Source organism: Ophidiomyces ophidiicola (assembly GCF_022830035.1).
Source record: "Ophidiomyces ophidiicola strain CBS 122913 chromosome Unknown scaffold_11, whole genome shotgun sequence".
Taxonomy (NCBI): domain Eukaryota; kingdom Fungi; phylum Ascomycota; class Eurotiomycetes; order Onygenales; family Onygenaceae; genus Ophidiomyces; species Ophidiomyces ophidiicola.
Genome location: NW_026054651.1, coordinates 341,642 through 355,384, shown reverse-complemented (window position 1 = coordinate 355,384; position 13,743 = coordinate 341,642). Strand labels below are relative to the sequence as shown.

Below are 13,743 nucleotides of genomic sequence, written 5' to 3'. Positions count from 1 at the left end.
GCGACGAAGGGGGCGGAGCGGATAAAGGTATTTCCCCTCCGCCACTAGTGCGGCGTCAACTCTGGGTCCGGGATCTCGGGGCGGCGAGCCAGCGAACCGGCAGCCCCGCCCCATGACGGCCGCCCGCCAATAGGCAGCAGCCTGTCAAGACACCCGTTTTGTTACCACCTGCCAGCGCGCGTTTCAAACCTGACGCGTTTCGCTGCGTATCGGAATACGGAGCCAACGCGTCCGTACGATACAGCGGCTGGATGCGTCGACGACCCGATCAACGCCCTTTCATCGCGCGGCTGCCGGATGGCGGTGGACAGGCCACACGGAATTGGGCCTGCTCGAGGCCTAACTAGGGCGACTGGGCATCACTGCGGCGGAGCGCTTTATTATTGTTTTGGACTGGTTTGCGCCGGATATCTGACCCTGGTTCCGGGAGATCATGCCCTCCAGGGTTGGACGGGCGAGACAAGACGTGTTGATCACCCAATTTGCAAGCCAGAGGCGTGGTGCAGGCCAATGGGCGGAGTTGTGTGTCCGCAGTCTCCGATATCCCCCATCCTCTCCCATGAGGCCGCCGGGTGTTTTGGTACCCGTGACTATTCCGCCTCCCCAGTTCCGTTCGCGGCCAGCGGGTGCTAGCCTAGAAACATGGATTGGTTGTTTGGGCATTTCCTCTCGTTGACTGGCTGCTAGGTGGACGAACGATGGCATTTCATTGGAGCCGCAGTGCATGCCGCTCATCTTGCATGCATAGCCGTTTGGGGGGACGGCGTTCGCGCATGCATATCAAACCACAACTTTACGAACACCTGCATCATCCCAGCGGAGATACCGGAACGCCCAACGCATATCCCGCACTGTAGATGGGCGTCGAAGGTGCACCCTACCCCGCGGATGTCATATGTATCTATATGTACGGAGTAGGACCAGGATTCTCTTCCCCGGTCTTTCGGCCCTTGCCATTGGTTGGGCTTATTTCCAAACCCTCCAACTCTGCATAACGGCGGCCATTGACCAACTGTGCCGTGTGAGGTCAATTGCCGCGTGCGTTAGTGCCTAACGCGTAATGACCTGCACCAGATACAAGCCACCTGGCGTACCCTGAAGCGGACAGCCTTGTGCTCCGTGCTCGTATGGTTTTGTTTTTGGGGCATGGGGTCTTATACGCACAGAGCCTGGCATTGAGGCTCAGGGCGGGCTAGGCCAGACAAAATTCCAATCATGCGACTGAGGGTAACCCGGTACTGCATGGAATGTTTTTGTTTTTTTTTTCAACACAATGTTTTCCCGTACAGAGTACTATCAGGCTACATGGTCACCGCTAACGTAGGAGCGCATTGGCCTTCATAACTATGATATTATTGCCTATCTTGTCCTCGGACTCCTCATCCAGGCATGTGCCCCCACACCTCTTCATAGGAAGCATTGATATCAAATTCTGGCCATATTGGTCGAAGCCCGACCGTCGATATTCATTGATGCAGTGGCAAAAGCCTGTTGCCCAAGCTCATTTTCGCGGGAGATCGATCCACTTACCGGCTGATCCCGAAGTTGTCATCGATTGCTCTGAAAGCACCGTGCGCGCCTTCGATGCATGCCCCGTCAGACTAATTGACATCATCATGCATGCTGGGCTTCCAATAGCCGCGCTTCCGTCCGCTTCCCCCGCTCGATATGTAGGAGGTCAGATGATAGTCAGCACTCCTCCCCTGGCATCTCATTCAGCTGCGGCTTTGGTGTTCGCTGCGCCTGAGACTTCACGAAGCCGGAATTGAAATTCATAACAGAACTGCCAACCTGCTGCCAGTGGTTGGCCGGTTCGGATGCTCCGACATGCGCCGCGACCAGGTATTTCAGCCCATGTAGGTGTCAGCTTAGGCTTTGATGCTTGATAACAAATTTCGGAGGGACAAAGCACACTCCAGGTATTAAAATGGTGCATTGTTGAGAACTGTTTTTTGGAGCCTTAACGTAAAACTGGGAGAGCCAATACCTGCTTCTAGGTCAGCTACGAATCGGAAGGTGATTTCAAGCTCCGCAAAATTCAAGCAAATCTACTTTCCGTTTTTTGGTAGCCTAAAATATTCATATCCGGAATGAGACATTGCTGGTCAATTTTTCATCCCTTGGATATCCTTGAACCCCAACCAAAGGATGAACGGCAAGGTCGTATTTTCTGCGCCAAATCTTTGAGTGAGGGCCTAGATTTCAACTACTAGCAGCGTAAGAGTCCAAGCCCTAACCGTTTTGGGTTTTCGTAATTTAGGTCAATTCCCTATATTCCCAAACAGAGCAATGCATGAGTTGGAGCTGGCAAACAGTGCAAACAGCACTGACTAACTAGTTAGTTAGTTAGTTACACCAAACTCAACACGGCTCGACACGAGCTCGAAAACACGACAACTAGAATTTATGCCTCGCTTAGATGGCATCTTTTTCAGGCAATCCAACGCTGATGCCATTTCTCTATCCTTGCTTCTTGAACGGTTATTCGAAAGTTGCTTCGGTTTTCTTTTTCAATGGCTCTAAATCGGTAAAACGGACCTTGTGCCATAGGCAATTCTCTCGAAAAACAGCTTCGTCCAGATATTTGGATGGTTCTCAGGATACCCCGACTACGAATCGCCTTAACCCGTCGCCATCCGACTACGGCCGCTCCATTTTCCAAGATCGATGTACCCTTCGCCTTCATACAGGAACTGGTGGAAATGGGTGCGTGTCGTTTCTCAGAGAGAAATACATTTCCGAAGGGCCTCCTAATGGTGGCAATGGCGGTAATGGTGGAAGCATATATATACAGGCTGTTGAAGGCCAAACAAGTTTACATAAACTTGCCAGAAGGGGAGTTATAAGAGCCGGACATGGAAAAAATGGAAAAGGAAAGCTACAAGGCGGCCAACGTGGAACTGACATCCTAATAAATGTACCTGTTGGAACTGTGGTCCGTGAGGTAGGGCGTTATGACCCGGTGGCTGAAAAGGGGAGAGAGCTGCGCCTATCGATGGGGAAAATGCCTGAGAAAGAAGCGCTGCGCATCTTCTCATCGAAACGGGAGCAATGGGTCCTCTACCCGGGGTCGAGGCCGTCCGATTATATAACGATGGAGCTTCCAGTGCTTCCACCTCCACAGCGTAACAGTATAGCAGCGATGGAGCCTTCCGCTCCAATACATCTCGATCTTTCCGAGCGTATGGAACAGCCAATGCTACTTGCTGCTGGGGCCATTGGTGGACGTGGCAACCCGAACTTCATCTCAAAATCAAATCCAAGACCCTTGATTGCCACGAAAGGAGAAAGTGGCATGATGTTGGAACTGGAATTTGAGCTGAAATTGCTTGCTGATGTCGGGTTGGTTGGACTTCCAAATGCTGGTAAAAGTACCCTTCTTCGATCAATTACAAACAGCCGTGCCAGAATCGGGAATTGGGCATTTACTACACTTTCACCCAACATTGGTACTGTAGTCTTGGATGATTTCACTGGCCGCTCGCTGATCCAATCCAAACTGGGAATGAAGCAGCGTTCTCGGTTTACGATTGCTGATATTCCTGGTCTAGTCGAAGGTGCTCACCTTGACAAAGGCTTGGGCCTGGGCTTTCTCCGTCATATTGAACGTGCTGGTATTCTTGTTTTTGTTATTGATCTTAGCGCTGGAGATGCCATCCAGACGCTCAAGTCCTTATGGAGAGAACTACATAAATACCAGCTGCTTCAAGAGCAGGATCTAAACATGGATAATGGAGCTACATTTACAAATGCTGCACATAGTGGCAACTTTGATGGGCCACGAGTGTTTGATGCATACTCGGACGATTTTGATTCAGGTCTCGAATCGTCGCTGAAAATGCATCGAAGGAATCTTCCTGAACTCGAAGGCCACCCTGCATATACAAAGCCATGGTTAGTCGTTGGCACCAAAGCTGACTTGCCCAAAACACAGGAGAATTTTGCCTTACTTCGAGCATATCTTGCTGACGTTGAGAATGGAGTTGTGGAGCACCCTTCCCTCCACGAGGATGCATGGCGGAAACGTTTGCATTCTATCCCCGTCAGTGCACTAAATGCCGAAGGTGTAAACGCTATTCCTCAGGCAATTATACAGTTGTTGGATACAGATTAAGAGTATATTTGAATGGATTGTCACTACCAAAGATTATGCTTAAAGGTGTCACTTAAATTCCTATCACCAGGATAGGCCATGTGAAATAAACTTAACATGCCTCATTTTCTAAGCATCTGCTTTTAAGAATCGGGTAATCAGCCCTGATCTATGTTCTCCTTTAGTCTTTTTGGTCTGTGGTTTTTCCATTTACGAACGAACTGCCCGATTGCCAATGCAAGTGAAAGAGGGAGAGATATCCAGCTTTAGTGTACTGCGTTTTCCACAAGCCTATCATGCCAGATTTACTATTCTGGAAGTTTTGGTGATTATCATCATACTGCAACATCGAGTTTTGCTTGGACCTATCGCCTGGCTTGCGGCCCATCGGCAGATCCTGTAACACTATTACCAAGTTTGAAGGCCTTCTTAGATACCAGTACGGATGCGATGCGGGATTGCGCAGAACGATAATTGCGAGGTTACGTTCTTACAAAATAAGTATCCACGGGATGTAGAAAGCTTATTTTTCACCTCTAAGCTATTATGATATTCTAATGGTGCTGGGCATTTCTGAGATGACTACCATAGAGCATACTCTAAACCTCAACCGTTTTTAAATATCTCTATCATATTACAGAAAGCGACGAGTATCTGGGCCAGTGCCGAAAGGTCTCAGTGCCAGCGTTGCTTCACCCCCACAGCCACTTCGATAGTGGTGTTAACTTGGGAGGCCTGGATAAGGAAGATCAAGAATGAAAACAAGTAGCAGTAGCGCAATAGTCTCACAGTGAGGGAGGTGTTCATTAAAATCTCTCCGAATATTCAAGTAACTACTGAATCTGTCAGCTAGTAAAAGCTAAATGAGGGCATAGTTAGTTGTATGAATAATTGGCGGCCACGAAAATCCTGTTCGACGCGTTTTCCATATGATTAAGCCTAGGAGTTGTATGGGCATTTCAAATTATTTCAAGGAAGCATGTCTGGGACACATTATTTCTAGTGTTTCAGGGGCATAAGAACGATAACCATGCTACGCTGAGAGATCGTTCACTATGTCTGTTAGATGAAGCATGTTGGATGTGGAGGTTTCCTATCAAGGTTACAACCAACTCTTGGAGGACAGGCCGGCGGAGTTTGCACTGTTTGCATGGTGCTCGGAGTTACTCCTCCATCACTTGTTCACGCCCTGTAGGATGCGCCTCCTGAAGGCTTGAACTGTCAATTTGAGCGGACGCAGCATGCATGGGCCAGTCCCCAGAAAAGGGCCACTCTTGTCACCTACGCGATTTTGAGTGTCGCGTTGTCCTCCGCTCTCCGCCGAAGACAAGGAAACGGATGTCTCTGTTAGTTAACTAGTTCTTGCATTGGGATGCACCGTGGTGATGCCGATCTTATGATATGCTGAACACCGTACGAACGCCACCGGCTACGGCTCGCCCACGCAGTCATAGTGGAACAAAGCGTTCTCTACCTTTGGACAAGGCAGATTTCGAAGAACCGTACAAGAATTCTCTCCCTCGCATCGATCCTCCACCACTCGGAACGTCTTCGATAGATTCGCCTCCCCCAAGCGACTCAACAAAAGCCCCGCGGAGCTCTGCTATATTTCCTTCGTTCCGTAGCGTATCGGCGTGCAACCGCTGCCGCAATCGCAAGAACCGATGCGACCAACGACTTCCACGCTGCCACTTGTGCGAGAAGGCGGGGGTGCATTGTGTGGGGTTCGATCCGATAACAAAACGCGAGGTCCCAAGAAGTTATGTATTCTTTCTTGAGTCACGGATCATATACTTGGAAAGACTTCTCAATGAGAACGGAATCGAGTTTGCGCCTCCCGCGCCTCATGAAGGCGAATTGCGAACGGATATGGAAGAGAGCTATCCGCCGACAGTGGCATCCAACACTGCCGAGGACACGCTGCTAGAGAAGCGATCTGGATCACAATCACCTGAAGCGGCCAGAAAGCATGCCAATATTAACTATAAGAACGAAGTCAGCCAGGATCAGGCAAAAAAAATATCGTCGCATTCCCAAGTTTCACGGGCTCGTACCTCCGACAGAATAACAGCTCATATACAGACGAGAGCGGACTTCGATAAAGGAATGGATAACCTAGTCTCAAATATTGTCATGGTTCCTGTTCAAGGAATGTCGGATTCAAGATATCTTGGTTCCACGTCTGGTATTTCTTTTGCTCGAGTGGTATTCGCGGCCGTACGAAGCTCCGTCCCGTCAAGTACGTCAGAGCGCGGTACGATGCTCCCAAGCTCGAGATCCGCTATGGAACACACTGGAAGTTCGATGAGGGATTCCTTTTTCGGGTTGCAGGTTAAGCCATCCATCACTCCAGCCCAATTTCCCGACTCTAAACTTGCCCGACACCTAGTGGACCTTTACTTTGAGTATGCCAACCCCCAGGCCCCTATCCTTCACAGGGAAGAGTTCATGGACCTGCTCCAACGCGTATATTCTACGGAGAAGAGAAGCCAACTGCCCCGTGACTTATATCTTTTGAATATTGTTTGCGCAATTGGGGCCGGCATTATATTCGGTGTCAAGAAAGATGCTACACGTCAGCAAACAGAAAATAATAGTAGAGATGATGGATCGCCTTCAGAACCCTATACGAACCTACCAGCTCAATCTGGTCGCGAATATCAACCAGAGGAGTACCATGCGTCTGCGATTGTACATCTCGAAGCTTGTCTCAGCTCTTCGGCCACTGATGGATTTGGCGGTGGCCTTGAAGAATTGCAGGCTGTGTTGTTGCTTGCGAGCTTTGCACTTCTTCGCCCCGTTGCTCCTGGTCTATGGTATATAGTTGGGGTAGCAGTGCGATTGGCCGTTGACCTCGGCTTACACCATGAAGATGGCACCGAGCTAGATTTTGTCGATGAAAGTGTAACATCTTGTCATGGTTCTAGGCGTGAAAGCTTGAAAAGCTCGAAAGGACAGGGGGTTGAGGGCTCTATCGAGAGACCAACTGTTCATGCACGAGAGCGTGGGCGACGCGAATGGGTTCGGGATCTTCGTCGTCGGCTATGGTGGAGCGTATACTCTTTTGACCGCCTTGTGAGCACTTGTGTTGGTCGCCCGTTTGGAATTACAGACCAAGTTATCACAACGGAGTTTCCTTCTCTTCTTGATGACAAGTATATTACAAAAAGTGGATTTTTGAATCCTCCTGCTGGAGAAATCGCCAGTTATAAGCATGTTGCACATCACTATCTCAAGTTCCGTCTACTACAGTCTGAAATCCAGCAGGTGCTTCAATATCAACACGCACATCTGGCGAGGAAATCGAGCAAATGCCACAATGAGGCATTCATACCAATGAAACTTCCTTCGCCATTTTTGCAAAGGTTTGATTCATTTCGTCTATGGCGACGCGATGTCCATCGCAGACTAGATGATTGGATTCGATTTGCACCAACACCCGGGGAAATCGGAGTACAATTCTCTGTTGAATTTTTTGAGCTCAACTACTGGCAAGCTTTAATGATACTCTACAGACAAGGTCTAACTGTCCCTGCTGCTCTTGCAGCGGATCTCACCAAAACTGAGCATGTCATGAGTCCATCGCTCGCGGGTTTTGAGAATAGTGAGGACGAAGATGAAATCTATATCAAAGTTGCTGAAGCGGGACAAAAAACGCTACGGTTGTATCGTCAGCTTCATCGAGTTCGACTTGTTAACTACACATATCTTGCAACACATCATCTTTTCATGGCAGGTGAGCTCTCATATTTCCTTTTGGCACCTTCTTACTCCAGAGCTTTCCTCATGCTAACAAATTAGGCGTTTCGTTTTTATATGCTATTTGGCATTCACCTACTGTCCGGAACCGTCTAGTGAGCCTTCTGATTATATCGTAGCATTTTGGAAACTTCTAACTTTCTCGACAGACCCTCGATGAAGTTGATTTCACCGTACTTGGTGCGGTTTCAGTTTTGGAAGATCTTATGGAGAAGTGTCCTCCCGCCGAAGCCTGTCGGGACGCTTTTGAGAGAATGAGTAAAGCGACGGTTCAGATGTGCTTATCAACGACTGGATTTGGTCCGCAATCTGGGCCCCTTGGGGAGCTATCTGATGCCGGGACAAAAGAAGGTGGCCTATCGAATATCGAATACCAACAAACCCCCGATACATCGACTAAATCATCAGATCCTCGACAGACAAGCTTTGATCCAAGAGCAAATCATGCGTACCACGACGTTAAGCACGAACTGTCCCCGGTACCCAACCATCTAGCTACTACATGTGCCGCCGAATATAATGAGCATCATAGTCTTCGCCAGCATTCTTCACAGCCTACACATATTCGGCATTCAACCACGTTTTCCAACACCCAACCGCCTATATTCAAAAGCCCACCCTCAAACCATACTCATCAGCCGCATCACCCCTATACCCCACTTACACCTCAATCTTCTCAGCACATATACAGTGCTCATCCGCAGACTACCCTCCCCCATCAACAGAGCCATATGTACTCTTTTCCCCCCGACCTTGATTTCCTTAATCTCCCCCCACGACTTGATCACACTAGATTCTATTCTGCCAGCGGCGCAGAAAACTGCAGCGACCCGGACCTTGACACCTTCTCAATTCCCTCACCTTTTGAACAAGGAGGTATACAATCCGACGCGGGTGTCGACTTAGGCTTTGGTATGACAGTTGGTTTGCAAAACGATTGGAGCCAGGGCTCCGGCTATGACCTCTTTGGTGGATTCTTCTTTGGAAATGGCGTTGGAGGCAGTTAGGGAAACTATTACCCATGCTCTGATTGAATGTTTTGACAGGCATATACTCTGAAAGTGCATTTTGGACCTTTTTGCCTATACTAGTAGTTAGGTACTCTCATTTATAGGCCGTCTCTGCCTTCAATGATGAAAGATTAGTTCAGCATTCCTTTATGATGAGGGTAACTTGTTAATGAATTACTTGACTTAATTAAATTATTGAATATTTCGGAACTGGATTGATGGTGCTGCAAATTATATTCTTTTACAGTGTGATAAATCTATTATGGATTTTGTTACCAGAATCTGAATAAATTAAGTCTACAAAATATCTTTACACACTTCATAAATTCTACACACTTGATAAAATTTTCTAGTTACGGTCTGAATATCTAAGCAGTTTAAAAGACACTATACAAAATATTACATAAAGACTTAAGAAAGAGTGTTGTTAGTTAAAAAACTAGAAGATGAAGAACAATCTCCTACTTCATGATACTAGATAGTTGATTTTTATTTTAAAAAAAAAAAAAAATCACTGTGGTTGTATATTGATTATTTAGTATATGGTAAGGTGGCCTAAGGAAGGGTGCGGTTAACTAGTTAACTAGCACAACAACCTAAGGGCGGTAAGCACCGTCAGAATGGACTGTGTTTTTGTTTCCGACCAAACACATTATTTATGAACTCGAGAGTCGAGACTCTCATACCCAGGCAACCCTTTTACTTTAGGCCGAGTTTACCTGTGGCTGCTTTTCTTTTATACTATCTATCTTGAACCTATACTAGTCGTGGCCTTCACCCCATCACCCCTTGCTATCCAATGCTTGAGAATGCCGTTTTCAAGGCGCTAGTTAAGGGATTGGTGTACTGCTACCTAACTTCTGCCCAATAGGCAACGCCCTCCCTTCATGTTCGCTTTTCATTCGCCATATCAAGAGTTTACCATAGGTGAGTTCTGCACCTTGCATCACTTTTCTCTGTGTCTTTGTTTGCCTCACCTTTTTTTTTGGTTGGGCACGATGTTGCTATAGAGGGATTGACTAGTTTTACCTTTCTTGTTTTTGCTGAGATACTCATTGTTAGGACTCCCTACCTTTCGGAATTCAGGTCATTATTTGGGTGGAACTTTACTCCAGACTCTCGAAATCACCTTCGACCACAATCACGCCCACTCCCAAACTTGATGTCGATTCCTGTCACCACAACATTGGCCTTCCAACAATATGCAGCCGTAATTGAGAAAATATAGTCGAATCCAAATATCGAATCCCCTTCCATCTTCCTGCTTTTGGCGACCCTGATCGAGTGTCACATACTTTGAGAATGGTAAAGGCGGATGTGAGAAAAGATTATTATGCAGAGCTCGGTCTTGATGCTCGTGCTGAGCCGGAAGAGATTAGGAAGCAATACCGGAAGCTAGGTAAGCCAAGCCCATACACTTTCCTTTTTTATGCCTGCTCGGGCTGAAATCTTTGGTCAAAATGACTCTGTCTGGCCTTAGCTCTCAAGTATCATCCAGATCGAAACCCGGGCAGAGAAGCTGAATCCAACGGTAAATTCCAAGGCCTTCAAACGGCTTACGAGATATTAAATGACCCCCAGTCGCGAACCAAGTACGATACTGATCGAATCCGTACCGGATATGGGAAGCATTACAGTGCTCAACGGACTACTACGGCTTCAAGGACACAGAATCCCACCTCCCCTTTTACAACCAATACTTCTCGAAAAACTACAACCTCTTATAGCAAATCTAACCATCCATCGGCTGCCCCATTTCCGCCGCCACCACCACCACCACCCACATCTACATCGCAAAAGCGTAGCAGCTATGCAAAGCCTGGAACCCCTAATTGGGACGATGCAAGGACTCGAGCTGACGCCTACCGTGGGTTTCAAAACATGAAGCAAAGCTCTCATGCCGCTGGGGGATGGACCAATTTCGACCCCCGGACAGGCCGCTCATCACATGAAGCTGGACGGGCAGACAGGCCAACACCAAAAACCCATAGTCAACGACCCCATTCAGCATATGAATCTTATTTTACAACTCAAAGATCAGGTTCAACTTCACAGAGATCCCATACTGCTAAGAAGAAAAATGGATTTGCTCCTGGGACGCCCGGGGGAGACGAACCAATGGCAAAAGGCACATCAGCCTACGCGAGTGTTCTAAGGGGTGAAAGAGGGTACACCTCAACTCCCTACTTTGACACAGCACCGTCTCCTACGGCCAAAAAGAAGTTTGCAGAAGACGAGCCAGCGACATCTATTCCCAACCTAGAAAGAACCAGTAGTAAATACGCTACTTCAGGTGGGGAGAAGACGTATTTTTCAAGCACAGGTTTAGGGCATGGAAGTGGTGTCCGCCCTACCTTTTTTGACAATGTGACGTCCCGTCCACGAACGAACCCGCCTAGTCCAACTGCGTCTCCAAATAGGGGAAGGTATCACAGTGCAAGCCCCAAGGTCGGACCTAATCGCAATCGCGCCTTTTCTTCCTCCTCGGCTTCCAGTGATTCAGACCAAGTCCTCCCCAGCTTCCGCCCAAAAGCCATCCCTCGTAGCAGAATTCGCAATAATCGACAAAAGGTGGATCCGTCCGGTGACCACGTCAAAGAACATGTTACTGGTGAGCCATCCTGGGGATGGGCAATGCATGCTGATTCATGGCTGTTTGGTAAAACGGGCAATGAAACTCCAACATACCCCTCTGCAAGCAATCCCTCTGATTTCTACGACTGGGCCGCTAATTGTAACCCCCACCAAGGTATGGAATCAGAAAAGACGTGCCATACTAGCCAGGGCTCGGAAAACGTGCCAGTGCCTGGAAATTCGCCGATACCCCCACAGTCAAGCGCCGCCGGTCAGCATAATGACAAAGCAACTTCCGGTAGAGAAAATGTAAAAACTTCCGCAAGGTATGTTGTGGACAAATTCTTCCATCTTGCTCGCTTGGATGTTTGTACTTTTTCTGGGGAAGTTTGAATTTATTTTGCAATGTTTTAAGTATACTGGTACAAGAATCGCCAAAAGTGGTTCGGAATTCTCCTTTACCTTTATATCATCATACAGAAATGCTGACAGCCGTTTTCTACAGGTGCGATTCCTCAAATAAGACACCAAAATCAACGGATACCCACAGAGCAACACCGAAAAGCAAAAGTCACGACTACATCAGTGCCACCTTTTCGTCAGAAGAATGGAATGGGACATTTGGGAATGGTGTGCACTTTTTCGTCCCGGATAATGGATCGAGTGATTCCAAGCCAATGCGAACACGAGGTAGAACTCTAAGCAAACCTGACCTATCTCCAAATTTCCAGTCATCGAATCCTTTACAAGAAACTACCAATTCCAACCCAGACGGTTCTTCATCTCAACCAGTCCCACCGTTTGCAGAAGCGATATTCTCAGCTGATCGTTGGGCAGAACTTCTCAGGGACAACACGTGGACAGTCCCACATATCGATATATCTCAACCACCAGCTGACCCTCGCCGCCAAAAAAGCCCAAAAAAGACTATCAAATCAAAGCGTTCCACGGTACCACGGCCTGCTAGGGTAACCACTGAAGCAGAAGAAATTGAAGCAACGTATACTGCCAAAACGAATGAAGCCTCGAATAGCAATATGACTGGGGCTACGGAAGCAATGGACATTGACGAAGCATCACCTGCTGGAAATGTAAAACCTGCAGAGGTCCCCACATCGAAAGAGTCTGCTAATTCCCTAAACACTAAGATTCAGGATCCGGTTCCAGACCTGCTGGATTTAACGGATATAGGCCTTGTCAACCCCTTAACGGCAACAAATACCGGTGGCCTTAACGATCTTAAAGACCTGAACAGCACACTTCCTTTCGATTCTCAGCCAAGTGTGGATAATAGTCGTATTAAACCAAAAGATCTTGCCTTACCAAAACCACCAAAACAACCGGTCACTCCGAAATTTACGGTCAACCCTGGCGTTTCGAACTTGAGTCCAGAGCACATCATAGCCCAAACATTGTGGAATCGGTATATGGCCGAAATGGCTGCATATATGAATGAATGGAATAGGTTCAACCGAACCATGCTTTCCCACTTCAATGCCCGACAGAATTTTGTTGACACTGTTCTATCACCTAACTGGATGAATGCTAGAGGGGATAGCGGCCACTTAAGTTTTAGTGGAACTCAAACCTCTGGCATTGAAAATAATACAGATAGTGACAATGAAAATTGTATAGGAAATTCAGCTAAACATGGTTTCAGTGCCTACGTACGTGGCATGGAAGAAGACTTTGTCGTTCGTCAGCACTGGGAAGTTGCTTGGGAGCGGCATCGACAATGTATTCTGGAGCTTGGACGGCTACGAACCTGGATTCGAGAAGGGAGAAAATTACAACCCCCCTTGGGCAATGAATCGTTGATTTGAGAATATTAAGTGGATCACGGCATAGCCTGGTCTTACAATAGCGCAAGGTTTTGCAAATTGGGGGCTTTGGGCCATACGCTGGGTAAGGAGTTTAATTTTAATTTCTCAAGCAGCGCTGGCGTTCACAAGGGGTGTTATTGTTGTTTAACTTCTGGTACTCACAGTCTCTTTGCCATGTATGATACAGATGAAGCGTTATCTCTGGTCTATGGAGTACTCCGTAAGGTTGGTTAGAATATCGGGAGCGCAATTATAGTTCTCCCGAAACTTAGTTCCACCGCCTACCTGCCCCTCCACGCTGACTCAGGCCGGAAAACATTGCTTGCTGCGTATCAACATTTTGTGGGACTTTCGCTGTTGCCCCTTCTGCCTGCCGGCACACACTCATAATCTTAAAATCACTTGCAGCTTTAATAGCAGTTTGTTACACTCGTACCCTTGAATTCCATTGTCGAATTTTCATCAATTCCTGACCAGCTTCGCT

The 13,743-nt window shown here is 47.6% G+C and overlaps 3 protein-coding genes across 3 annotated transcripts; all 3 read left to right on the top strand.

Moving 5' to 3' along the window:
- Positions 1 to 2,419: 2,419 nt before the first annotated feature.
- MTG2 (GTPase of the mitochondrial inner membrane that associates with the large ribosomal subunit) lies at positions 2,420 to 4,114 on the top strand (the record flags this gene model as incomplete). The annotated part of the gene is made up of 1 exon (XM_049252451.1): positions 2,420 to 4,114. The coding sequence occupies one exon, from the start codon at positions 2,420 to 2,422 to the stop codon at positions 4,112 to 4,114; it is 1,695 nt and encodes a 564-aa protein (XP_049108625.1).
- A 1,380-nt stretch (positions 4,115 to 5,494) lies between these two features.
- Positions 5,495 to 8,859, top strand: LOZ57_003401 (uncharacterized protein; the record flags this gene model as incomplete). The annotated part of the gene is made up of 3 exons (XM_049252450.1): positions 5,495 to 7,829; positions 7,895 to 7,947; positions 8,002 to 8,859. The coding sequence occupies 3 exons, from the start codon at positions 5,495 to 5,497 to the stop codon at positions 8,857 to 8,859; spliced, it is 3,246 nt and encodes a 1,081-aa protein (XP_049108624.1).
- Positions 8,860 to 10,164: 1,305 nt separating this feature from the next.
- LOZ57_003400 (uncharacterized protein) lies at positions 10,165 to 13,259 on the top strand (the record flags this gene model as incomplete). Its single annotated transcript, XM_049252449.1, has 3 exons — positions 10,165 to 10,261; positions 10,343 to 11,762; positions 11,942 to 13,259. The coding sequence occupies 3 exons, from the start codon at positions 10,165 to 10,167 to the stop codon at positions 13,257 to 13,259; spliced, it is 2,835 nt and encodes a 944-aa protein (XP_049108623.1).
- Positions 13,260 to 13,743: the final 484 nt, after the last annotated feature.